The sequence below is a fragment of the Diospyros lotus genome, chromosome 1 (assembly GCF_014633365.1).
Source record: "Diospyros lotus cultivar Yz01 chromosome 1, ASM1463336v1, whole genome shotgun sequence".
In the NCBI taxonomy this organism is placed as follows: Eukaryota; Viridiplantae; Streptophyta; class Magnoliopsida; order Ericales; family Ebenaceae; genus Diospyros; species Diospyros lotus.
The window spans coordinates 40,828,176-40,853,086 of record NC_068338.1 but is presented as its reverse complement, the minus strand read 5'-3'; the positions used below and the strand labels follow the sequence as shown (position 1 = coordinate 40,853,086).

Sequence of the window (24,911 nt, the reverse complement as noted above, 5' to 3'; positions counted from 1 at the left end):
TTGCTTTCGCCTTGACTCGTTGCCACCTAGAACTATCTAATTACCTCAGTCACTTGCTCTCCACTTTGCATGAATTAGTTAACACACACATAATAATATATATATATATACACACATAGTAACATGCACACACAACAGCATATATATACATAAAAAATAGAGCATGGCAGATGAGACAGGAGGCAGCCATGGCAGATTAGAGAAAATATAGCATTTTTTTAGAAAATAATTAAAAGAATAAAAAATAAATTAAATGCCAAGTGGCATGTCACTTGGGCAAAACCACACAAGGATTAAAATTGATTTTAACATTGATTAAAATTGTGACTAATTTAAAAAATTAAGCTTTTTTTTTGTCAAAATTGAAAGCATAAGATAAAATTGTCAAACTCAAAAAAATTTGGTTTTTTAGTGCTAAGAGCCCAACTTTTTAATTATGAATTTAAAAAAAAGAAGAAAAAAACAATTAAGCCCGCCAAACTTACTTAGTCTACTGCCGAATTCATTCCACAGCTCTATTAAAATAGTTTATATATAAAAACAACCCTTTTAAACTCTCATAATGCAAGAGTTGGGTACACTTTGAATAATATACCTTATTGTTTGTCCCTGCCTAAATTAAAAAGGGGAAAAAAAAAATAAAGTGTATGAAGAGCACTCGTGATCAAGAAGCTTTACTAACTAATGAAGTAATAGAGTGGGTGCTCTTTTTCGCTTTTGGGTCCTAATTAATTCTCATTGTTTCTTTAGTAGATATATATATCTTGGTCTGGTCTTAATTTTAATCTCTGCAAAATGGTAACTTTGTGGGTGAAGTTATTTGGCGGTATCACTCACATGTTGAATCAATGCCAACTCCCCTTCACTTGGACTCCTCAAATAAAAAGGAGAAAATGTCATGCATTGAAGATGCACGCCTTTATTACTTACTCACTCATGTTAACACACACCATACTCACTCAAATAAACCGGGGAGGGCTATTTTCTGTCAAAAATCTGAACAATGTTCTATATACAGATTGAGCAACGAATGATCGATCACATGGAAGGAAGCAACCAAAGATTGAAAAGAGCTGAGGCCAAGGAAAGAAACCATGACAAGAATGCCATTCCAACCGATATCTGATATCTGCTGCACAACTTGGTCGGGCAGGAGGAGCTACCAGCCTTCAGCAGAACATCCACGACGCCGGCCGTCGAGCAGGCGGCCGCCAGCGTCAGAACCGACAAGACCTGCCGTCCAGTCCATACATCGTTTTAGCTTCCGTATCAAGTTGTCAGCTAAAAAGCTAGCATTTAAAATGAAGTCTTCGGGGGGGTTGAAAAGTAGGACTGGGCACCAAAAAATAGTGACTCTGAATTCTCATGGATGGATAAGAAAAATAGAATAGAGACGAGACGACGTACCCAGTCTCCGACTACGACAATCAGCATGATGCCGGGCTGACGAAATGGGCATTTAACCAAAACAGAGTATCCATCAACCAGAGCCAGGGTGAAACTCCATGGGATAACTAAGCCCATAATTGTCACCAAGAAGCTGCAGAAGCAATGCGTACGTTGATGAACATTGTCAGTGTAACAGCGATTAGGGAGAAACAAAAAGGGTGTTAGAATGGGATTAAATATATTGCACAGATAAAAAAATTACAAACCCACTCTATTAGGATTGACAATACAGACAAAAAAACTTCACAACTCTCAAGTAATTATAATTAATCACTCATTCATATATAAATCACATCAATTATGGAATCGTAACACACAACCCAATAACTTTGGCCATACCCTCTACTGACTATTAGGATGCAGTCACTCAAAACCAATATTGGGATGTAGTTGTGCTGCTGTGAATTGCATCGCTTGATGAGGGAAATTAAGCAGCCACGTGGATTTGATCATTTCGTTTTTATAATACATATACATAAATGGTAAGGCTTCCAAGACCAAGCAGCACTCAGAGAGAAGCAACTTTTACGGTAATCCTAAAAACAGGGAAGTCATCCATCCAACTAGCCTAATTCTGAAATTTCAATCTGTCACACGAAAGGAGAAGAAAGAAGAAAACCAAAAAGGAGAAGATAAAAAGGGTTAATTCCTTATTGATGTGTAGGGTGTAATAGTAAGATCGATCGGGAAAAACTACCTTTTTTTTTTTATCTTTTCTTGTTTTCATTTGATTAGGAAAATGAAGAGAGAGAGAGAGAGAGAGAAATATTTTTATCCCATTTTTAGTCTTAATCCAATCCGATCCAGTCAAGCAAAATGAAAAAGGAGGAACTGTTACCAGAATGCAGTGTAGGTGTAGAACTCAACAGCCAAGGACATGAACAGAAGGGAAGCAGAGGAGAAGATTGTTTGGCCCAATCTCAGAGCAAAACTGGCGCTGGTTCCTACAGAGCCTGGCACCTCATCCATCATGACGATGACCGCGATCGTCCGGTTCTGGGAATTGGATCACCCTTTTGATCCACCACCACCATCATCATCATCATCATGCTAGCTAATGCACGTTCAATCCAAAGTTTCCATCAATGTTTGCAAGAGCCCAACGATGTAAAATGAGAAAACCCAGTATTCCTTCAAACTTTCTCGCCCTTTGGGTCTTGATCGAGTGTGTGTTTGGGTGGGAAGAAAGCTGGGAAGGCGTGAGAGATGAAGACGGTGCCCAGCGAGTTTGTTGGCGATGAGTGGCTAATATTACCATGCCCTCCCCTCTCTCAATAATGCTTTTATCATATTGGATTTGACACTTGGACGCCAACCTTGCCGACATGACCGCCCACCAATACCATGTGCTTTTTTTCTTTTAATAAAAAAAAGATTTTTAAGTTAGAGAATGTTTTTCTGCTGCAGTGCATCCCCCCGCTTCTTTATTTGACGTTAATAATATTATTATTATTATAATAAACTATTATTAGGGGAGCAAACAGCAAAGTCTATCCTTACGCAACTTTCTAAGTCTGAGCGTAAAACGTAAGATGTGAAGCATCGCCACCATCGCAGGCGTGGGCTGGGGCATCTATAAAATCTGGTTCTAATTCTCTATGTTTTTTCATTTGAAATTAAATGGGAATGGTAATTAGTGGCGACAACGAATTGGAACAATTGCTTTCCAAAAGGAGGGCTAAGGGCTAACCACGTGGCACGCCCCCCCTCATTGGCTCCACGTTAGCTGGAAGTACTAAAAATTTCTCATCTATTATTACTAACGCATTTTGGTTGGACAGCAAATAATATTCATTGTCTCATAAATTAATAAATAGAAAACAGAGAAGTCCTTATAAAAGTGGATAAAATTTTCAATCCAGAAGAGATAGATCTTCATAAAGAAATGAAAGCCTACCATATTAATAATAATATAATAACACATCATAACTATATATGCCAATTCAAAGAGTTTTTATTCTCAAAAAAATAAAATAAAAAGGAGTGTACCATTAAGATCATATGGTTAGAAATAAAAACAATCCTCCACCTAAACAATGCCAAAGCAGCACATTCAGTGCCCTTCTCTACAAACCCAAAGACTGAACAAAATTCCAACGTCACCCATAACTTATAAGCTAGTCTGGAGAAAGGAACACATAATAAGCAAATCAAATGATGTCTCCAAGTCCTTCCCTGGCCCTGCCATGCTAACTGCAATTGAAAACCACACAGAAAGAGCAAATGTTAAGTCAAATCTCCCAAAAATACTAAGGGGTTGTCTTCCAAACTTTTAAAAAAAATACTCTACAAGAAATAAGAAATTAAAAACTTGTTTAGGCACTTAAGCCTAACAAGGATTTAGGAGACCGTAGACAAACATGATTATAACAAGGTAAGATTTTAAATATAGTGAACCAACAATTTGAATTGTTATTGTTCCAAATACGGATAGAGAAATACATCAGTTGTAATACATAAAAACTCACACAAGCATAAAGAGAAATTAATAATAATCCAACCACTTGAACATTCCGTTGAAAAAAATATTTTTATTCCTAAAGAACAGTTATCAAGAACCAAAAAAAAAAATAATGAAAAACACTCTTTATCACGTGATGTATATGTGGGCAAAAGGTTATTATTCCCAACAACAAAAATCATTGAAAAAATTACTTTAATTTTGCCAACACCTGCTTCTCATGTTGGGAGTTGCAAGGCAGAATTAAATATCCTTAATGACAAATAAAATGATCTCACTCCCATATCCAAAGCTAAAATAACCTTCAAGTTAGAAAATGAAAATAATATTCCTAGTAAAATTTAAGCTTTCATATTAAAGCATCAATTATAATCCAAAAACTCCAAAGATTACATTATTTAAAAGGAACAAATATATTGTTACTTGTTACAAAATAATCCACAAGTTAAATAATTCAAAACAATAAAATATGATAAGGTAAAATTCCTAGAAAGCACAACCGGTCCACCTCAAATTTTAAATTAAAACAACAATATTAGATGCATACAATTTCTTCAAGCAGAAAATGCATATATTATATGTGCGCGCGCGCGAGCGCGTATAAACAAATATGAACTCCCACCTTAAAACCCAATAGAGAAAGAGAAAATGCGCTGCAAACAGCCCTTATAACCAAGAAAACCAGCTTCCCACCTGAACAGAACAAATTCAAAACAACCCTAAAAGAAAATCCTGCTCCAAAAAGGACCCAAAAACTGAATAAAATCTTCCTTATAAACCAATTGGGTCCTGAGCACCGAATAAACAAAAGAACGATGCCAAGCTAAAAAGAACATCTCATCTCAAAAGGAATATATCCTTAAAAAAAACAGTTGAAAAAAGCCATCATAACAGCCAAAAACAGACACCCTCAAACAAAATTCATTGCCCATAACAGCCCCAGCAATTGGTGCAGAAATCAACCAAAATTTAATCACAAATAACTCAAAAGTAATCAAAACAAAGTTAATTATATCACACCAAAGTAATCGAAGATAGTCATTTGCATTTAATTATATCACACCACAGTAATCGAAGATAAGTCATTTGCATTTCAAGGAACCAATAAAGAATACATTATCACAAATAAATCAAAATTTAATTTAATTTTTTGTATAGAATAAGAACATATAAGTTACCTCATATAAGACGTGATAAATCTACATTCCCCCGCTTCGCTTTGCTAAATCCTTTACAAAAGCTGTTAGATTTTCCTATTTTAGCTTCAGCTTGTTGATTTTCTTTATCAAGTTTATCTTTCACTACTTACAAATCGTTCTTGGTAACCTGAAGTCTTAATTGAACAACTTTAGCTCTTTTCTCTGTTTCTTCAATATTTGTTACAGCAATTTCAGCTCTTTTCATTGCTTTGTCAACCTTGCAATTTGCCTCTTCAATCATATTTCTTGATTGTTGGGGCTGGCCAGAGTGATGACTAGACTGAGGACCAGCCCCTTGACAAAGAACACAAAAACGCTTGTTTGCCCGAAAACCTCTCTAAAGATAAATTAACTCAACATTCAGGTCAGTTGCAACAATCAAGAAATATGATTTAAGAGGCAAATCATAAGGTTGACGAAGCAATGAAAAGAGCTGAAAGTGCTGAAACAAGGATTCAAGAAACAGAGAAAAGAGCTAAGTTGTTGGATTAAGGCTTCAAGTTATTGACACCAATTTCAAGATGGGAAAGATAAACATGAAAGTAAAAATCAACTTGAAGTTCAGATCATCTAACAGCTTTTGGGTAAGGGCTTAAAGCAGAACAGAGTGGAGGGAATGTAGATTTAGCATATCTCATGTGAGGTAACTTTTTTGTTCCTTATGCAACATCTAATAAAATCAGCAACCAGCACCTACCATGCCAAGTGCTTACAATTATTTGAATAGGTCAGCATTCAGCCAGTCCCTGCAAAATTAACCAAATTGCATTATTCTTTCAGGCAAGTTCAATTGGTGGGGATGATGCTGCGAGCACAATGGTATGTGGAAACTGGCACATCCACTCACTTGCTAATGTCATCAAGGTGGTCATCAAAATCAATGATTTCGTGCCATTTTTTAGATGAAATATAGTCCATTAGTACTATATTTGCTGATGGCTCCTTCATGATCAATCTGTTGCTTCCTTCTGATCCAACAAGCTTCCAACTCTTGGATGAATCTCTTGTGTAAAGCTGATAGTGAATGGGAAACAAAATAGCCTATTAGCAAATTACAAATAACAAAAAGTTGACAGAGGGAGGGAAGGGAAAAGGTACAAAAACATCTACAAGCTCCAACTAACTTATCATGCTGTGGTTCTACATGCTATTTTAGTCATGCTTATAAGCAGTCAAAAATAAATAATAAAATGCCATTGAGATGAGGAGAACTAAAATAGTTCCATAAATACATGATACATATGATACCTTCAATGAACCACACACAAGAGATGTTATGCATGTACATATAGGATGACCCTAGGTGGAGGTGGTGAACATTCTAACATTGGTTTGCAACCACTGCTTATTGCAGCAGTGTTGATGGCAGTAGGTTAAGTAGAGAAACCACAGTCAAGCCAACTCTGGCCTAAGATAAGAAGCAGTGTTGATGGCAGTAGGTTAAGTAGAGAAACCACAGTTAAGCCAACTTTGGCCTAAGATGCTGGTTTCGATCAGAGAGTCATAATTAAGAAATTGAAAAGCTATAACTAACTAGCAAATTTGTTGCACATAAAAACATTGATAAACGGTTGAATGAGAAGGTAGAATCATGAAAGGTTGCAACTTACCAACATCCTGAAGTTGTACAACAATCATCTAAATAAACAAAGTTACAATATCTTGCATGTATATGAGGTATGCATGTAAACAAGCACTTGTCCTATTACATGGAGCCATGAATGCCAAATCTAGTGCTCGAACTGTTAAAACTTCCACATTAGCTCAGAAACATCCCAAACATGTTCATGCAACATGATCTTATACTCCAAAAAGTGTAAATATAAAGTTTCATTCCTCGTGTGTCTGCGCATCTTTTTTTTTTTTTGGCGGGGGGGGGGGGGGGGGGGTTAAGTTTCCCCTAGGACTCGTTCCTTGAAAAAGATAAACAAATTAGTTTTTAATTCCATCATCAATTTTCCAGCTTTTCCATGATTTTAAATAATATCACATTCATCATATAATGTCAACAAGAAGTGCAAAAAAAAGGAATTAAATTTAACTTATTATAGAACTGCAAAAAAGAGAAATCCAAAATTTTCAACCTTTTTTTACCAGGTAAATCCAAGTCTTTACAATTATCCCTACTCTATGTCCACCTACAGAGCTAAAAACAGAAATTATTTGACTCTTCCTTGTCTTCTTTCATGCCCTCACCTCACTTGACCCCATATGTCCTCTCTCTCTCTCTTCGTGTTCTCCCCTTTCAAACAGATCGGATCCGTTAAAATTTTTAGCATAATATTGTTAGGTCTAGTTCCTATTACTTAAATCAATTGGCTGCAGTGACAGTGAATAAACTTTATGAGGAGGCAGTAACAAAAGTCATGCAAAAATATCATTAAATGGCCAAGAAATGGGGGATATTAACACTGACTTCTTTTTTCAAAAATTGTACAGTTTGGACTGCAATTAAATTTGTTAGAATTATTAATATTATTGCATATATTGTAATTATTGTATGTGTATTTTATTTATAATTAAATTAAGCCCATAGATTAGCCTGTAGGTGTTTAAGGCCAGTTATGCCTATTATAAATAACAAATTAAGAGAAGCTAATGTCTTAAGTTTTTCTCATATAGTATCAGAGTCACCTGGTGAAAAAACCCCTAGTCGTCGCTATGTATCTTTTTCTAGCAACCTTCAAACCCTAACCGTCATTGTCACCGTCATTGCCCATACAAGAACCCCACTGTCTGACCACCACTTGTCAACACCACCACCACTCTAGGGTTCGCCGCCATCAGATCGGCCGACCGCTGAAGACTCATCACCACCGGACTGTCTGTCTCCTTTGTATCGCCTACCCTACCATTTTTTGGTCCACTTTCCAGAGCTCCTCCACTTCTTACATATCACCGTCGTCCTCATCCCGCTATTGATGCTAGCATTCCTCCAGCTCAGGACTCTCTTGACTCGCTCTCTTCGTCTGTGGTCCCTCCTGCCTTGGATCCTAAGCCCAACAGTCTCCCTGTTGTTCTTTGCAAAGGTGCATGGTCTACTCGTAATCCCTATCCTATTTATAACTTTTTATTCTATGACTGTTTGTCTCCTTCTTATAGTACCTTTGTTTCAAGTATTTCCTTTGTTTCTATTCCTAAAACCATAGGTGAAGTTTTGTCCCATTCTGGTTGGTGCCAGGCAATGTTAGATGAGATTGAAGTCTTATATTCAAAATTTCAAATGGTACTTGGGATTTGGTGCTTTTACCACCAGGAAAAACTCCTGTTGGTTGCCCGTGGGTATTCACTCCCAAAGTGGGTCTTGATGGATGGGTGGAACGTCTTACGGCCCGCTTGGTTGCCAAAAGCTTTACACAAATCTATGGGCTAGATTACAATGATACCTTCTCTCTTGTTGCGAAAATGGCCTATGTTCGACTCTCTCTCTCTAGCTATCACACATCATTGACCACTCTATCAGCTTGATATTGAATCATTCTGTTTTAGTCTTATTCAATCGGATCCTTCCGATTACCAATTCCAACCCTATTATGAACCTTAGGTTCATGACAAATGGTATCAGAGCATCGTTCATCGGCTTTGAATTCATCAATTTTAGTAGTGAATTGAGGCAGATACAATGACTTGGCGAAGAGAGCTGATCAGTTCGCAGTGTGAAATTCCAACGATACAAGCGACTATCGAGGAGCTTCAATAGAACCGATCGGCCAACAAGTCTGATCTAATTCCTAAGGAACCAAGGACAGATCGTCACCAAGCGAGGTGTTCCTCAGAATTGATTGAGACGACTTGGAAGGATGGTAATGGAGCCAAACAAAGAAGGCGCGGGTCCTAACGATCACATATCGTTCAACTTGCAGGCGACACGGAGTGAGTGATCAGATCTGGAGGTTGTTGATCTATAGTGATCTGCAGTGATTTCCACGATTGGCTAGGACTAGCATGTGAAGGCGAAACCAATTCCGGTGGCCCAAGTGAGTATACGTTGGTTGTTAGGCGAAGTAGAACCAATAGCAGATTTGGAATGGGTAAGCCTCTCTCAGATTGAATTTCGAAGGTGAAGCAATTCTAGTAAATTACGAGACCGAGCCAGTGGTCGCGACTAGTGGACGGTGATTGGGTGGGTCACGGCCATCGCAAATCGAGATTTTGGCGGCGGATAAATTGAGCTTTCGATCTAATTTGGAAGGTGTTTGCTGAACAGCAATTAGGCTCGGAGTTCGGGAGGAGGACTTCGACAGTGATTGAGCTAAAAGAATTCCGATAGGTTTTTGGGATATTGTTGCAAACATGGTTGTTCGAACAAGGAAGGCAAAGTAGCTGATTTATGAAGGTGACAGAAGGCGAAATCAAATCCGTTGCCTAGCTGTTCAGTTTGCTGGAGAATTGAAGCTCGCTAACTGTGGTGAGGTCATTGCTTGTCTTGGGCGACTGTTGTGAAGCAAAAGAGCAGGTGGATTCCAGCTATTTTTCGAGGCTGGGCAATGTGGGTCAGCAAGATGAAACAGATTTGGCGAAATTGGAAGCCAATTCATAAAATACTGCAACCATCAAATTCTCAATTTTGGAGAATTTTGTTAGTTGCAACACAATCGAGCAAGGGAGGCGAGCAACCCAAGCAATTCTAGCAGTGAATTCCAGCGATCTGGGAAGTTCTGACAAGTGGAAGGAATACACTTAACTTCGACAATTATATACTTATACGGATAATGGAAGGCTGATTTTTGGAAATTGATTTGATGTCTGGGGTGATAGACGACTGTCGTAGCATTGAGATTTGGAGTTCGGGAAGCAGACGTCATCAGCAAGCTAGCCAAGTAAAGTTCGATCCGTTTAGGCTATTGCCAGCTGATGTGGTTAATTTCCAATAGGGAGAGCAATCCTTCATTCAGATGTTTGAATTTGGGAGGCGAAGCAGGGTGGATAACGCTCCAAATTCTTGGCTTGTGTCTCGTTCTGCTGGTGAAAGTTCTGCCAAGGCAGGCAGTGCGCACATAAGGCCATGGGAGACTCAATTACAGTAGAATAATGTTGCATTTTCAATGGAAAATTTTGCTCGTGAATCCATGGAAAGCAGTGGAAGCATGAGGCAATTGGAGCCGCAATGGCAATAGAAGAAGACTGTAATTTCAGCTAGCAACAACAAGAATCAGGAGCAGTTTATTCAGAAGAATCAGGCTGGGGAAAGGTTAGATAATGTGTCTAGTGGAATTGATAAGGGAGCAAGCAGTGGAATACATGAAGAGTGCGAGGAATTCGGTTGAATGTTCCACGAGAAGCTGCAAGAGTTTGCAATGATACTGACTAAGAAGTATCATTACAACTTTCCAGCAGAATATTTCGATAATTATCGAGGAAGTTTTAACAAGGAGAAATTCCTTAAAGTGGAGCAGCCGAAGGAGGACAACCTTACTGAAAATAAATCCTTGGTGTACTCCGGCTACCAACAAGTAAAAGTATTTCCACTTGAGGAGGCCCTACTGAAGACATGGAAGGGTCTAAACATACTGCTTCCTTGGTCTTGGTTGTGGAGTACATGGAAGAAGGGATTAAAGAATTGGGGGATGGCAGTCCAATAGTTGGCAGCATCTCAAGAACCCCGACTGGTATTAGGAATCCAGATGCTAAAACCCTCAATATGACACCGTTGGAGGAGATAACTATTGAGGATGAAGCTAAGATGTTCGCTAGCAATCTGGAAGCCGAAGATCTTGGAATGGAAATGACCACAACAGCCTTAGATTGTGGAGATCTTAAATCTATTTCTCTTAAAAGAATAGGAGTGAAAGGAGTTGCTGAATTTCTTACTATGGATCAGGTAACTCCAACTGAGAAATTAGTCAATTGGGAGGAAATTTATGCCTTAATCGAAGTGGATAACCAATGGAGGGCAGTTCAAGATTGGTTAGAGGTTAAGGGAGGATGCTTGCTTGAAATTAATTACACTAAAACCTTCCAACAATATGTTTTTGATCTGGAGCAATGGAGGACGCAGAAGGATAATGATGTTAAAGGGACCAAGACCCTTGTTGTTTTGCTTATTCATGTTTTCATTGGTGTGACAGCAAGACATAATGATGTTGTTGCTGAGGAGAAAGAAAAGAGAAAGCAAAAGAAAAGGAAAAAACAAGATAAGAAGATGGAAAAGCAAATAAGAAACCAATGGGTGAAGATGGGCATTGGATGAAGAAACAGTGGCTTGGTTGTAATAAGTTTCTTAGGTACAAGAAACATTTCAAGGGGAAGGGAATTGTCATGACCCAAGAATTCATAAAAGGGCAATATAGTAATTAGGTTGATAATAGTTGTTAGAAAATATTTTACATATTTTAGCATTTAGTTAGAAGCACATGGGTGTTATTATGCAATTAGTTAGGAGCAAATATGCCTATATAAGGCTATGTAAACGGATGGGATTTTCATACTTGAATTGATGAAATGAAACTCTCATTCTCTCTCTACATTTCTCTCAAATCTCCATCTCGTTTCTTTCTACTGCTCTCCCTCATTTCTTTCTAATTTCTCCCCTCATTTCTACTTCATTTCCCTCTTGAATCATTTTGTTTCAACCCTATTCAATCGGATCATTCCAATTGCCAATTCCAACCCTATTATGAACCCTAGGTTCATGACATTAAGTTGGAATACAGAAACTGAAGGAACATTTACATCAGCACTTTCAAACCAAAGACCTATGCTGACTTCGATATTTCTTGGGTATTGAAGTTTCTCAATCAGGAGATGGTATCTCAATTTCTCAGAGGAAATATGCCCTTGACATCTTAGAAGAAACTGGTATGGTGAACTGCAAACTAGTTGACACCCCAATGGATCTGAATGTCTGACTCTTGCCGAGAGAGGGGGAGCTTTATTCAGATCCTGGAAGGTATAGGAGACTGGTGGGCAAGTTGAATTATCTTATAGTCACTCATCTCGACATTGATTTTGCTATGAGTGTAGTTAGTTAGTTTCTCAGTTCTTTATGTGATTCTCACTGGGATGTTGTTATTCGAATTCTAAGATATATCAAAAGAGCGCCAGGTAAATGGCTACTTTACGAGGATAAGGGATACACAGATATTTTTTGTTATGCGGATGCAGATTAGGCAGGATCTCATTTTGATCGTCAGTCAACCTTTGAGTATTGTATTCTTGTGAGAGCAAATCTAGTTTCTTGGAAAAGTAAGAAACATAATGTAGTAGCTAGATGTAGTGCAGAGGCAAAGTATCGGGCTATGGATAATGCAACTTGTGAGCTCATCTGGCTTAAATAACACTTGCATGAACTCAAGTTTTGTGAAGTATCCCCTATGAAGCTTGTTTGTGATAATCAGGTTGCCTTACACATTGCTTTTAATCCAGTGTTCCATGAGCAGACTAAGCATATTAAAATCGACCGTCACTTTATTAAAGAAAAGTTAGTAGAATGTGTTATTGTTATAGAGTTTGTTAACTCCAATTATCAACTTGCAGATATCTTCACCAAGTCTCTAAAGGGTTTTCGAGTGGAATATATTTGTAACAAGCTTGGTACATATGATATCTATGCTCCAGTTTGAGGGGGAGTGTTAGAATTATTAGTATTATTGCATATATTGTAATTATTGTATGTGTGTTTTATTTGTAATTAGATTAAGCTCATAGGTGTTTAAGACCCGTTATGCCTACTATAAATAACAAGCTAAGAGACCTAATCTCTTAGATTTTTCTCTCATAATTATTTTCTCCCAAAATTAACTTGAGATTGTACATGGAAAACATTTGAGTTAGGTAAGTGCACTACATTCCATGTATAGATTGGAGAAAGTATATAATTATGTAAATTAAACAAAGATCCAATTCCCTTCACTTGACAAACTAAATAAGCCAATATAACATAAAAATATAGATCCAATGCTTAATAAACTGAACTAAAATGGCATCAGATAAAACAGGTTTCTTTGTTTTTTTTTTTTTTTTTTTTTTGAAGAACTAGATAGAATAAGCTTGCGCAACGAAATTCAGAATCAACTCAAGAATATAAAAATAATAATCCAGCAAAACGATTTAAATAACAGAAAATTGAATATACATAATACATATAATGTAGAACTCAATAATACACTAACAATCCAGATTGCTTCCTGTGTGAATTTTCATCTCTCCACATCATCTGAATGTTATTTTATGTTCTTTTTTCCTTCCTGGTGTCAAATTTGCCATTAAATCAAGTCAAACAAAAAAGAGTGAACAGTTCAAAAAGTAAATCAAACATCCATTAACAGGCCAGTGAGTGAAAAAGTTCCTAATTTCATCAAAATTTAAAGAAAATCTGCAAGTTCGTTTTCGTTTTTTTCTTTTTAGAGAAAAGGAAAAATGGAAAAAAAAAAAAGAAAAAAGAAAAAAGAAAATGAGTTTCAGGAAATTATTTCCAGATTTTTTTTTTTTCTGAAAACAGCTCAACTTGAGATGCAACAAAAGCTGTTTTCACAATTCTTCAGACACGCTCATTAATTTGTTCTCAAAACAGTTAACACATAAACAAATATTTAACCATCTTCTGAACTATCGAACTCACCTGCATCACAGGGCTCCTGTCCTTCCCTCCTGACAAATCTTCGAGTTTCTTGTTATCTAACTGAAACCCGAGAAATCAAAAGAACGTACAAATAAATACACTATAGAAACAAATTAAAGAAAATATAAAATCCAGAATTAAATTTATAGTAACTGCATAAATCGAATTGAACTTAAGCGTACCAAGAGCAAAGCGGCTTGGGAGAAGTAGCGATAAATGTAATCACCAATGTTCTTGGCAACGTTACCGAGCTCTAAATCATCGAATCTCTCGTTGGCGTGGAAGTAGCCAACGATGCTCAAACCTTGAGCTCCATAGTACTCCTCTATCTAATAAAATTAAATTCCAGTAGATCAAAGAGATACAAGAACAGTGCGACAAAAACCTGAATTGAGAGTGCGGGCAGAGATGAAGAGAAACCTGAATGAGAGCAATCTCAAGGGGAGGGAGGAGGGCGATGTGGGAGTGGAAGAGAGGGACGGCGTCCGTGATCTCGACGGAGTTGTCGGGGCCAGAGAGACGGCCGAGGAGGACGCCGTTGACGGCGGAGGTCTTGTGCTTTAGGGCATGGAGAACGACTTTGATGTAGGCATTTTGGGCGATCTCGTACCGCACTTCGCCGCCCATAACTCCGTTAGTCCAAGCGAGAGAGAGAGAGAGAGAGAGAGAATTACAGTGATAAACAACTTGCAGGCCAGGGCATTTTGTGCTCTAGTGACCCGACCCAACCTATTCTGATATTCTCTCGTCGGTTGAAGTTGGGGTTGAGGTCGAGGTCGAGGGTCGGGATTTATCTTACTTTTTGAATTAAGTATATGATTTCTAAAATAAAGCATTTGAATATAATTAAACAAAACTGTACATTAATAAATTATTATGAAAAAAAATTAACAAAACAATTGAAATTAGAATAGGATTCGTAATTAATAAAAAAAATAATTATGAATTTTTTTATTTACCGAGAATGTCCGAACTTCGTACTATTAATTCTTAGGGATGGTCATCTTATCTCCTGATGTATTTTTAGATAAATTCGAATATGATCACAGTATATATATATCTAAAATTTAATATTCAACGTAATTAATATATGATTTATTTTTTAATTTTAATTTTATTTTTTAATTAAATATTATTTTTTACTAATAATTTTATCTTCTAAATTATTATGTAAACTAAGAACAAAGTTTATAATTAAAGCCTCATATTACATCATCATTCTTGCTATTGCTTGATAAGACTGTAATTTATATTCCCAAAAAACGTCCTTGTTTTAGCCCCGCAACTGCGAACCTATTTCCTGTTGAGTTCACATCTGTGCCACCATTCCGTTCGGGTAATTTTCTTCTCTTACTAGTACATCGCTGTCCTCTTAAATAACTCCGACCGGGAGTACCAACAACCTACTTAATTGTAACATTATTATGACTTCATTTCTTTTTATTTAAGAAATAGTTCTTTTAATTTATTATTTAATTCAGCTAAACAAATCAGTCTCCCTATTAATTCAAAAGATCATTATCCTTCTTTGTAGACTATGTGTCATTTGCATTGCATTTACTAACAGATTAATTTACTATATTTGAAAGCCTTATCAAGAGAATAACCAAAAAGTGCAAAATAATAACCAAAAAGTGCAAAATGACAAAAATATTTCACTTAAATTATAAATTTGTTTTCCCTATCCCTATCTCCTCTCTCCCCCTTTTCATGATCACCTCCAATAAATCTCGACCGCTACTACATCACCTCATTGACTGCCATTGCAAGACGACGATCAATAGCAAAGAGAGTGAAGGCGACAAGGCAATGCAACAACGGTCAACGCTTGTTAGAGATGGCCATGAAAGGGGAGAGAGGAGGCAGGGATAGAGAAAATAAATTTATAATTTAAGTGAGGGCATTTTTATAATCTTTGCGTCGATAAACCTCTCAGTGAGGCCGTGTAGAAGGGTCCTTCACTAACTAGTATAAGGTAGTTGTACAACCTAACCATTTTCTACAACTAGCATAGCATGTTATGAAAACATAAAATGGGAATTGTAGCATTTGTTTAACTCGAGAAATTATTATTGTTAACATGGTTTCACCATTAATGTACATCCAACACGGGTTTACAGGACTCCAGCGATTGATTGGTTCTGATATCAACTTTTGTCCATTATCTCCTCCAACTCCAAAGAGGGACTCGCAATTCCAGTCCAGCTCCACCGGCGGCAGCAGCAGCCGCCGCCTAAAAGAGAGACGTATCAGGGGGAGGTCCGTACACTGTCTGCCATGAATATGGTACCACCCATTTCCCACCTTGATTGCCTGAACAAACTAGTAATTAAGTAAGGATATTGTTGGTTAAGATGCTAAAGAAAAACAGACAGCAGCATAGCATGTAATGTACTTGACTGCAGTTCGGCTGACTTAAAGCTTAGTTCTCTAGTCTCAGGGTTTGCATATGCAAGCCAGGAATGGAGTTTTAAGAGATTGGTTGAGCCAATTGTAAAACAACGAAGTCAATGAAACAGGGATGCAGGATGCAGCAGAAGTAATTCAAGAATAGAAGCAGACCATCTAGATCTTGAATGACCGAGCACCAAGAAAACAAGTATTCCAAAACAAAATGTAACTTTCTCCAACCCAAAAAGAAAAAGGGGTGACTTTTGCATCAATAAGACCATAGAAAAACATCAAAGTTAAAAGGGATGACTTTGGGATTTTGAAAACGATATTTCCAGTTCAAGCATCATTGACATAAATGATAAAACATGCTCAACATTTGGAAAAAGAAAATTACACCGCATGATAGTTTTTTGCATGCCATAATGTGAGAAGAACTTGGAAGCATGGTTAATCACGAAACTGAAAGTGCTGCCAGACAGGAAACAGATTTTGGACGATGGGCCTACAGTTCAACTTTATTGAAGACAACGTACACCGCACACGGTTCTAGGAACAAATATGACCTCTCATAAAAATATAGATAAAAGGAAAAGGGAAAGAAAGAAAAACAAAAAATGAATCAGTTTTTAGGTAGGCATTAACGCATTGAAGCCAATTATTCACCTAAACTTACCGGAAAAATTATTAGGGCTCAAATCCAGAAGCCTGCATGCTGCCTCAGCAAGGTGAAAGGCCTCTGGTATATTGTCCCCTTCTGAGCAATAGCAAAACAAGCAAGTCACCTTCAAACCTTTGGCCTGCTCCAAGATCAGAAAAGAAATCTCGTGAGGCAAAAATTGAAATTTGTCCACAAATTATAGCAGTTGCAATAATATACGAACTACCAAAAAAGCCTCTTTCTGAAAACAGAAGACACTTTTAAGATCTATTGTAGTATTCAAGATCATATGTCAAAATTATGTCACTGCAAATAAAGTTAGGAAAAAAGTTCTAGGAAGTAAATGAGGTACATTTTCCAGATAGAAAGCACCAGCAGTATAACAGTGAGTCATGCCACACTACCACTAGTTAAATTTTGCAGAAATTCCTAATACAAAACCATATGGATTAAAAACAAGATGAATTCTGCAAATGGAGATGGGAGTAACACAGGCTGAAACACACAACAAATTGGTACTAATTAACCAACATTTAATGAACGTAACCAAAGAGCACCTAAGCAGTAAAAGATGTAAGCTGGGGCTAGAGGGTAACACCTAAAACATGTTCATAGTTGAATCCCACTATATACCTTAAAACAAGAAAACAGTGAGGCAAAAGGTAAACTTGGGTAGTAATCTTCATCTCCCAGTTCATCTTCGAAAAGCACATTATCATCTGGTTCAACGTTTCCTTCAGCCAAGGTGCTAAGATAATTCCAAAGCCTCTGAGCAGGGTTATATTCCAGAAGTCTTTTCCACCCAAGTCTCTCACAGTCATCATCTCTTCCATCCACTTTGGCACTGGACAGATAATATATCTGCAGACCACTGAAACAATCACCAACTGGTCAAATGATGTTGTCAATGCCCTAGCCTGTGAAAAACTCTAGACAATGGACCTTCCTAGTTTATTGGAGGCAGGACTTTGCACAGACAAAAAGTAACAAAAAGATGAGCACCCAATCAGTCCATGATCTTACAAAGTAATAACTTTTTTTATTGTGTTATAGTTATTCAATAATCTCACAATGTTTCATATATATTCAGAAGACAGCACTTCATTGGATGTCACATGTCAACGCCCATGTTTCAACAGTGTCAGCAACCAATTAAAAAATAAAAAGGATGGCCTTCAGAATTATCTTTTCTTCAGATAACCTGATATTATATTTTCCTTAGCTATTCAATAATCTTACAGATTTATTACAGAGTAAAATCCCAAATCCATATTAATCAGAACTCTGACTTAATCCAGGAATTTAATTTTCCAAAATTATTCACAGATCCGTGTCCAAAAACTTAACTTCTAAAAAGTTGTGGCAAAGAATAATAAGGCTTATTTTATTTATTAGTAGTTTTTAGCTCTTTTATTGAACTTTCAATCCAATGTTTCCTGTAGTAGGCCTAATATTCAAATTTCTGTTGTAGTTTGACTGCATGATTTGGATAACCCAATTCCAATGCATAACTCTATATTATAAACTGAAAGGAAAGGGGGGGGGGGGGGGGGGGGGGGAATAAATAGATAAATAGAAACAAAGTCTATATCCGTAATTCTATTTTTTTAAATCTCTTTTTCCTTTAGCCTTCACCAGGAAGACAGCACAATTCATGAATTTCTGAATTTATTTAACCCCTATATAACAGTGTTTGGGGGGGGCACGGGGAGAGAGAGAGATGGGTATGCCAAAGTTTGCTATTAAGTTAATCAGGTGCAAATTTCTGAGCACAAGTAAAAAAATGTAGAATTCCACTCCACAGGTTTTGCTTTTCATTTTCACCTGCTTTTCAACTTCAGTTAGGATCCTAATGGCTAACTGTGATATAGTCCACATCAAGAACCTCAAGAGAGCCCAAATGTCAGCCACCTAGGATTTCCTACAAGCTACAACACCTAGTTTTCTGGGTAACATGATTGACAACAATACTCCAAGACTAAAGGTGAGAAAATTAACACCCCCCACCCCCCCGCCCCCCCAAAAAAAAAGAAAAAAAAAAAGAACACTGCTGACTTTAGTACCTGGACATGTCAATTGTTTGCCAACGTCCAAAATCCAAGCTAGAAAGCACAATAATGTGCTTTTTCCCACTCGCAGCAGCAAAATTAGCCATATTCTTCGCAAATTCTACCATCGCACCCTGCTTAATCAGGAAATTAGAACTTTAATCTCTCAAGAATAGAAGATATTAACTCCAGATTAAAAGTAAAACCAAAACACAAATATGAACAGTAATTCTGGAGCTATGGCACCTGTACACTTTTATAATACAGTGAAATGCCAAAACCCAACCTCAAAGTAAACCTTTATTGTTTATAAACCTTTTTTGTTTATGTCACCTGGTAGTATTAAATGTTTAAGTATCTAATAGAAGAATTGATCACAACTTATGATCTGTGTTTTCGACAGAAAAACATGGTTTAAATCTCATTCAGTACTGGCAGGTACATGCTGTTTCAGTAAAATTCTAGTGCAAAATCTTTCCTATTTCGTTCCAGATAAAATACCAGTCAGTATCAACTGCATCCCTGAGAGGTAATAAGGATGGCTAGTAAATGCGTATATGATAAATATTATATATTTATGGCTTTGCAAGTATTGTCCGCGCTTAATTTGGCATTGCACCCTTCATAATCCTCTTTTGTAATTCTATAATCAAGGATATCCTGTCAACAAATAAAAACAAAAGAATAACTTTTGCTATCTTGTATTTAGATGGTGATAGAAAATTTAATTCACAGATAGGAGTTAAATATTTCTTATGCATCATTAGGTACCCAACAACCAGCATAAAATTGTCAAATTGAACAACTAGAAATAGGAGGAAATCATTGGAGCATAACCCTCTTAGAGACACACTGCATTACTAGATTGCAATGAGAAATAGGCTACGGTCAGAGTATAGGCTTCCAAATGTAGTGTTAAATCTACAAGGACTCTCACATTTTCAGAAATGGAGGCGAGTAAAGAAGTTTATTCCAGGATCTTAGACTAATAAATATTGGGAGTTTGACAGGAAAATCTATGGAAGTGACTAATGTGATGAATAGGACAAAAGTTAATTTTATTTGCCTCCAAGAGACGAGATGGGTTGGAGAGAAGGCTAAAGTATTGACAGAATCTGGATATAATATCGGCACTCAATGAAGATAGGGCAAGGACGCGAGTAGGAATTACTATGGATAAGACTTTAAAGGATGCAGTAGAGGACTGAAGAGAATACGAAATGGAATTATTAGCTAAAGTTGTTCTAGGAGAACAGACCGTGAATATTGTTAGCATATATACACCACAACATCAACTAGTAGGGAGAGAAGATAAAGACAAAATATTGGAGAGGAGTTGGTATAAAATATATTTAGAGGGAAGATCATTATAAGAGTTGCCTTAAGTGATCGTGTGGGTAGAGAAGGGAATAGGTATAGATATGTACATGGAGGTTATGGATTAGAAAGAAATAATGGGGGTAAAGCTATTTTAGATTTTGCCGTAGCATATGAGTTCATCATAGCCAACACTAGGTTTAAGAAACAGGATGAACATTAAATCACATACAAATTTGACTTATCAACTACCCAAATAGACAACTTTCTTATGAAACAAGATCATTTATGTTGCAAGGGTTGTAACAAGGATGCTGATAGAATGCCTAACCACTCAATATCGGCTTATGGCTATTAATGTCCGTATAAAAAAAAGGAGAAAAATGCCAAACCAGGCCCAAGAATCAGGTTGTAGGATTTAAAATGTGAAAAACAAGCTATTTTCAAGGAAAAAGTGTGGCAAAAGAGATTAAACTGTAAGAGAGGCTAAATAAATGCGGACAGAAATGACTACTACAGAGTTAGTGCCTTAGTGCAGAGCAAGACATCAGTCAGAGATCAATATTGACAGAGTTAGGCGCTTGGCCTCTATGAGGCACCGCACGGTCTACTACAAAGTTTCTCCCTCTCTCTTTTGACGTGTTGAAACAAGGTTATCAAGGCAAGGACTGGAGGTATGAGCGCCTCAACAGCATCCAAAATCTAACCTTCAATCCACAAGTTCCTCAAGCTCCCTAGCAAAATGGTATATTAGGTCCTGCATCAGCCAAAGCTTAAAGGAGATAATTTTGCACAATAGCATACTAGGCACTGGGCAAGAACAAAACATCAAATTGGGTGAATAAAAGTTTGGAGGCATTCTCTAGTGTCCCAAAGATCTACGAAGAGCACTGCCCGCTCTTTCGGTGGCAATTACATTGTCAGCCCATGTGTCACTTCAAGAAGCTGACACGTGTTTACTTGGTGATTTGTCCTCATGCAACTCATGGTTACTTGGTGATCTCCACAGGTCATGTGGTGGGGAGTACCAAATACAGCAACATCATCAATCCAGCAAAAGCAGACCGCCAAGTACCATCAAACAACAAATACACAGTAACTCCTTGCTTTTCAAAATTGCATGCTATGTATTTCAATATGTTATGCTTGAAACGAAAGAAAGTCAAAGGAAATTAACATTATTTTAAGGATTCACAAAACAAGCGGGGTGCCTTGTGCACTGGGGTTGCCCTTATATTCAAATATGTTCCAAAACCTATGCAGTATTAGAAAACCAATATGACTTCCAAATTTGATAACTAGTGATTTATCATGTTCAATAGAAGCAACCACAAGCAATTGCGAAAATAGAATATTCAAAAGTTACCTTCACAACTGGGGATCTTTGTTGGACAAGAGTCACTGAATTAGAAGAAGATGCATAAGCTGCAAGTTAAAGCCATGCTATCAGAAAGAATGCATAAGTTAACAACCTAAAAATTATGAAGTATGCAAGACCAATTTGATTCTTAGCTAATAGAGCCAATATAACAAGATAAACCCTCCTCCCCTGCAACCCTCTTACAGCTGCAACTTATACAAGCATATTCAATTAAAGAAGGAATAAACCCCATCTCAATGAGTGAAATTTAAAAAAACCAAAAAAAAAAATACATAAACAAACACAAATTTTACTAGCCTGCATGGTTCGACAAATAAAATTATTGTATTTTGAATGAATTATCTCAAAATTTGCTAATTTGGAAATAGGATATATTAAGATTCGCAGCCATCTGATAAAATGGTTTGTCCATATACCAATTTTTTTTTATCACATAAAATTCATATTTTGCAAGAAATAACTAAGCCAATATTTTCCAAAGAGAAAACATTCCATATTTTTCGTGTAACCTTATTTTTACAACCAAATAATAAACTCTTCCATTCAAAATTGGCAGCTTCACAAATTTTGGAGCGAGCAAACAGGCCCTAGTAATTTTCAAAACATTAATAATGACTAGCAACCTATTATACCCTTACTTTAACAGAAGTAATGAGAGTTTAAAATTAAGTTAGCTCACGGAATGAAGAAAAACGCAAGTGATTGGGGAAAAGCCCAACAGAGTTGAATTTTGTGAAGGCATGTATCACTGGACAATAATTGTACATAAGCAAACACACTGCATGTCAAGATACACGCATATAATGTATATATACATGTTTAAGATTAAGATAGAAGAAAACCTTCAAGAGGGAGAACGAGTTGGCCTTGAGGAGTTGGCCAGTAAGCATCGTTTCCGACGCAGGAAAGAACGTTCGGATCATCCAAATAACCGATTCTCTCCGCTCTTGTCGACGAAATCAACAGATCCACCGCCAGCTGGCCCACATTCCCAATCGACAGAGCCGGCTACACACAAAACTCGAAATCTTAAATAAAACCCCGAAAACGTTGACGAAAACAGAAAATCGAATCGAAATGCCTTGAGAAAGAATTTTTATCAGGATTTCAGTGAGAGGGACGAACCAGAATCAGAGTCGAGCATTCTTCGTGAACCTGTTTGCCTTCTTCGACGATGAATGTCATTTTCGCGTGGGGTAATTCGAATTTTGTGTGTATGTATATATGCAAAGATGGAATAATCGAACTCGCTGCTACTAGTAGGTTTGAATTGAACGAACTTGAAGAGCAAGAAAAGAAATGCTATGAACGTCATTTGCTTTGTTGTTTGTTAGAAGTGAAAATTGTTGCATTTAGGGCTCCAATTGGGTCAGGCCCAATTCTTGGCCCGCAATTGTACAGAAAGAGGTTTATCAGTGGAATGTGAAGCGTGGCCCAGTAATATATAATATAATATGGATGCTAATATATTTTATTGATATAATATGTTAATAAATAAATATTATTAAAAATATCATAATTTAACATTCTCAAAAAATATATATTTTTTGTTTTTTTTTTTTTTTAGAAATGATGAATAAAAATTTCTTGAGAGTCATAAGAGCTTATCGAGAGGCTTATTGAATCGAATGAGGATTAGAAGATCAAAATGTCATCACTCATTTTGTAAATTTAAAAGTAGGTCACTGTCATGCTCGCTCTTATTTCCCTTCCTATGGCAGCAATGCAATCATTGATCGCTCTTCACCTCTCTGTTATCGTCTTGTCACCTCGTCATCTTGTGTCTCCAGTGACGATTAGCGAAGCAAAAGGCGGTTAACAGTTACATCCAGTGACAAAGTCAAGAAAAAATTTTAGTCTAGACTAAATTATAAAAATTATAATTATTTATAGTAATACATATACAAAAATAAAAAAATCAACTCATGCCAAGATCTCTGTTGGCTAAAACGTAGCTTCACCACTATTTGCATCACAACCATAAAAAGGGAGAGAGAGAGGGACAAAATAGGATAGTGACCTATTTTATAAATTTATAAAATAAACAAAGATATTTTTATCTTTTAACCCATATTCAATAACCCTATCTGTGAACTTGTTTGCCCTTCTAGAAGAACCCATGATGACTGGGCTTAACAGGTGTTAGGGAAGAATCAGTCAATTATCGTCATGTCATGTGAAATAACTGATTAACTGATCGATAGAAAAAGTCAATTCAACAGTCGTGCACAATTTCAATTTCAATTTCCATCACGACTGAAACTATTGTCTATCATTAGACTGTGTGACCGAAAGCATCTCGAAAATTCTCGGCTAAGCATTTATTTGTTTTTCTTTATTTCGCCAAGACTCTCTCTCTCTGTCTGGCCTAATTATTTTAAATTAAATAATTCTACCATTAATCTCTCAACCCCTAAAAGTAGGGTCTATTTTTAAGAAAATTTAAGGCTGCCTTTAAAATTCAGTTATAAACAGAGTTGAAAATATTAATGTAAGTATTTATTAAACTCGACCTAAGTTTAAGTTTAAGTTTGTGTTTTCAGTTTATTATTATCTATAAATTATTGTTACAAATTTAAATTATTTTATTTTTTGTATTTTCATATAATTATTATTATGTTTTTTACTTGTTTAAAATGCTAATTGAAGTTATGCAATTTGATAAATTTATGAAATAATTTGGTCAGAAGTATAAAAATACAGCTGTGATCAAGAAAGGGCAAAGAGGGAGGGATAATCCTAGAGAGCCAGACGGCTCTACCGACAGCCTTACAGAAGGTATTAAAATTTTTTTATTTTAATTTTATTTGCGCGGCCCAATGTCTGGTTTACCGCCCAATGTTTTCTCTCTCTCCCTTTCTATCACTCACAGACCCTCTTTCTCTCTTTTCTTCACTGCATCTGCTCCACCTCCTTCTTTCTCCCCCCCTCCCTCCTCTCTCTCTGTTTCGTCTGCTACTCTTCTTCTGGTCCATTCGCCGCCGTTAGCCTCCGATGCAGCCACCTCCGCTATGGTTCGCCGCCGCCATCAATGCTTCTGATCGCCGTTCGGTAAGGCTGCAGCCTCCATCATTGTTTCTCTTCCCCTACCCTCTCTTTCTCCTTCCCCCCATCTCTCTCTTCTCATTCTCGTCGCCATTCACCGTCGTTGAAGCTGTTGCCATCAAAGCTTCTTCTCGGCGTTCACCTTTAGTGCTACTTTCATCCCCGTTACAGCCGCCTCCTCCGCCGTTTGCCGCCATCAACGCTTCTGGTTGCCGACATCTCTCTCTCTCTCTCTCTCTCTGGGACTTCTCTCTCTCTCTCTTATCATCGTCTCCCGCTATTCTCCAATCTGAAAAATTGTATTTATTTTTTAATATATTTCACTTAATATTTTTAAATTTTCGATTAAAAAATACACATTCTTAATCTATCATAAATAATAAAAACATCTTATCATAA

At 36.9% G+C, this 24,911-nt stretch overlaps 3 protein-coding genes across 5 annotated transcripts; all 3 read right to left on the bottom strand.

The window, feature by feature from the left end:
• Positions 1 to 880: 880 nt before the first annotated feature.
• Positions 881 to 2,715, bottom strand: LOC127808658 (CASP-like protein 5C1). The gene is made up of 3 exons (XM_052347230.1): positions 2,288 to 2,715; positions 1,408 to 1,540; positions 881 to 1,233 (listed from the first exon to the last, which is right to left on the bottom strand). The coding sequence occupies exons 1-3, from the start codon at positions 2,419 to 2,421 to the stop codon at positions 1,039 to 1,041; spliced, it is 462 nt and encodes a 153-aa protein (XP_052203190.1). The 5' UTR covers positions 2,422 to 2,715; the 3' UTR covers positions 881 to 1,038.
• Positions 2,716 to 3,383: 668 nt separating this feature from the next.
• LOC127808646 (ER membrane protein complex subunit 8/9 homolog) lies at positions 3,384 to 14,444 on the bottom strand. 2 transcript variants are annotated; one of them, XM_052347223.1, is made up of 6 exons: positions 14,090 to 14,444; positions 13,852 to 13,998; positions 13,670 to 13,729; positions 5,957 to 6,123; positions 5,823 to 5,855; positions 3,384 to 3,642 (listed from the first exon to the last, which is right to left on the bottom strand). In XM_052347223.1, the coding sequence occupies exons 1-5, from the start codon at positions 14,294 to 14,296 to the stop codon at positions 5,825 to 5,827; spliced, it is 612 nt and encodes a 203-aa protein (XP_052203183.1). In that variant the 5' UTR covers positions 14,297 to 14,444; the 3' UTR covers positions 3,384 to 3,642; positions 5,823 to 5,824. The 2 variants fall into 2 exon arrangements, with proteins under 2 accessions (XP_052203183.1, XP_052203179.1); XM_052347219.1 differs by having other exon boundaries at positions 5,807 to 5,855; positions 14,090 to 14,443.
• An 867-nt stretch (positions 14,445 to 15,311) lies between these two features.
• On the bottom strand, positions 15,312 to 22,784 carry LOC127793825 (uncharacterized). 2 transcript variants are annotated; one of them, XM_052324572.1, is made up of 7 exons: positions 22,593 to 22,784; positions 22,310 to 22,475; positions 21,453 to 21,511; positions 18,785 to 18,903; positions 17,355 to 17,592; positions 16,737 to 16,860; positions 15,312 to 15,991 (listed from the first exon to the last, which is right to left on the bottom strand). In XM_052324572.1, the coding sequence occupies exons 1-7, from the start codon at positions 22,650 to 22,652 to the stop codon at positions 15,903 to 15,905; spliced, it is 855 nt and encodes a 284-aa protein (XP_052180532.1). In that variant the 5' UTR covers positions 22,653 to 22,784; the 3' UTR covers positions 15,312 to 15,902. The 2 variants fall into 2 exon arrangements, with proteins under 2 accessions (XP_052180532.1, XP_052180539.1); XM_052324579.1 differs by having other exon boundaries at positions 15,312 to 15,982; positions 22,593 to 22,781.
• Positions 22,785 to 24,911: the final 2,127 nt, after the last annotated feature.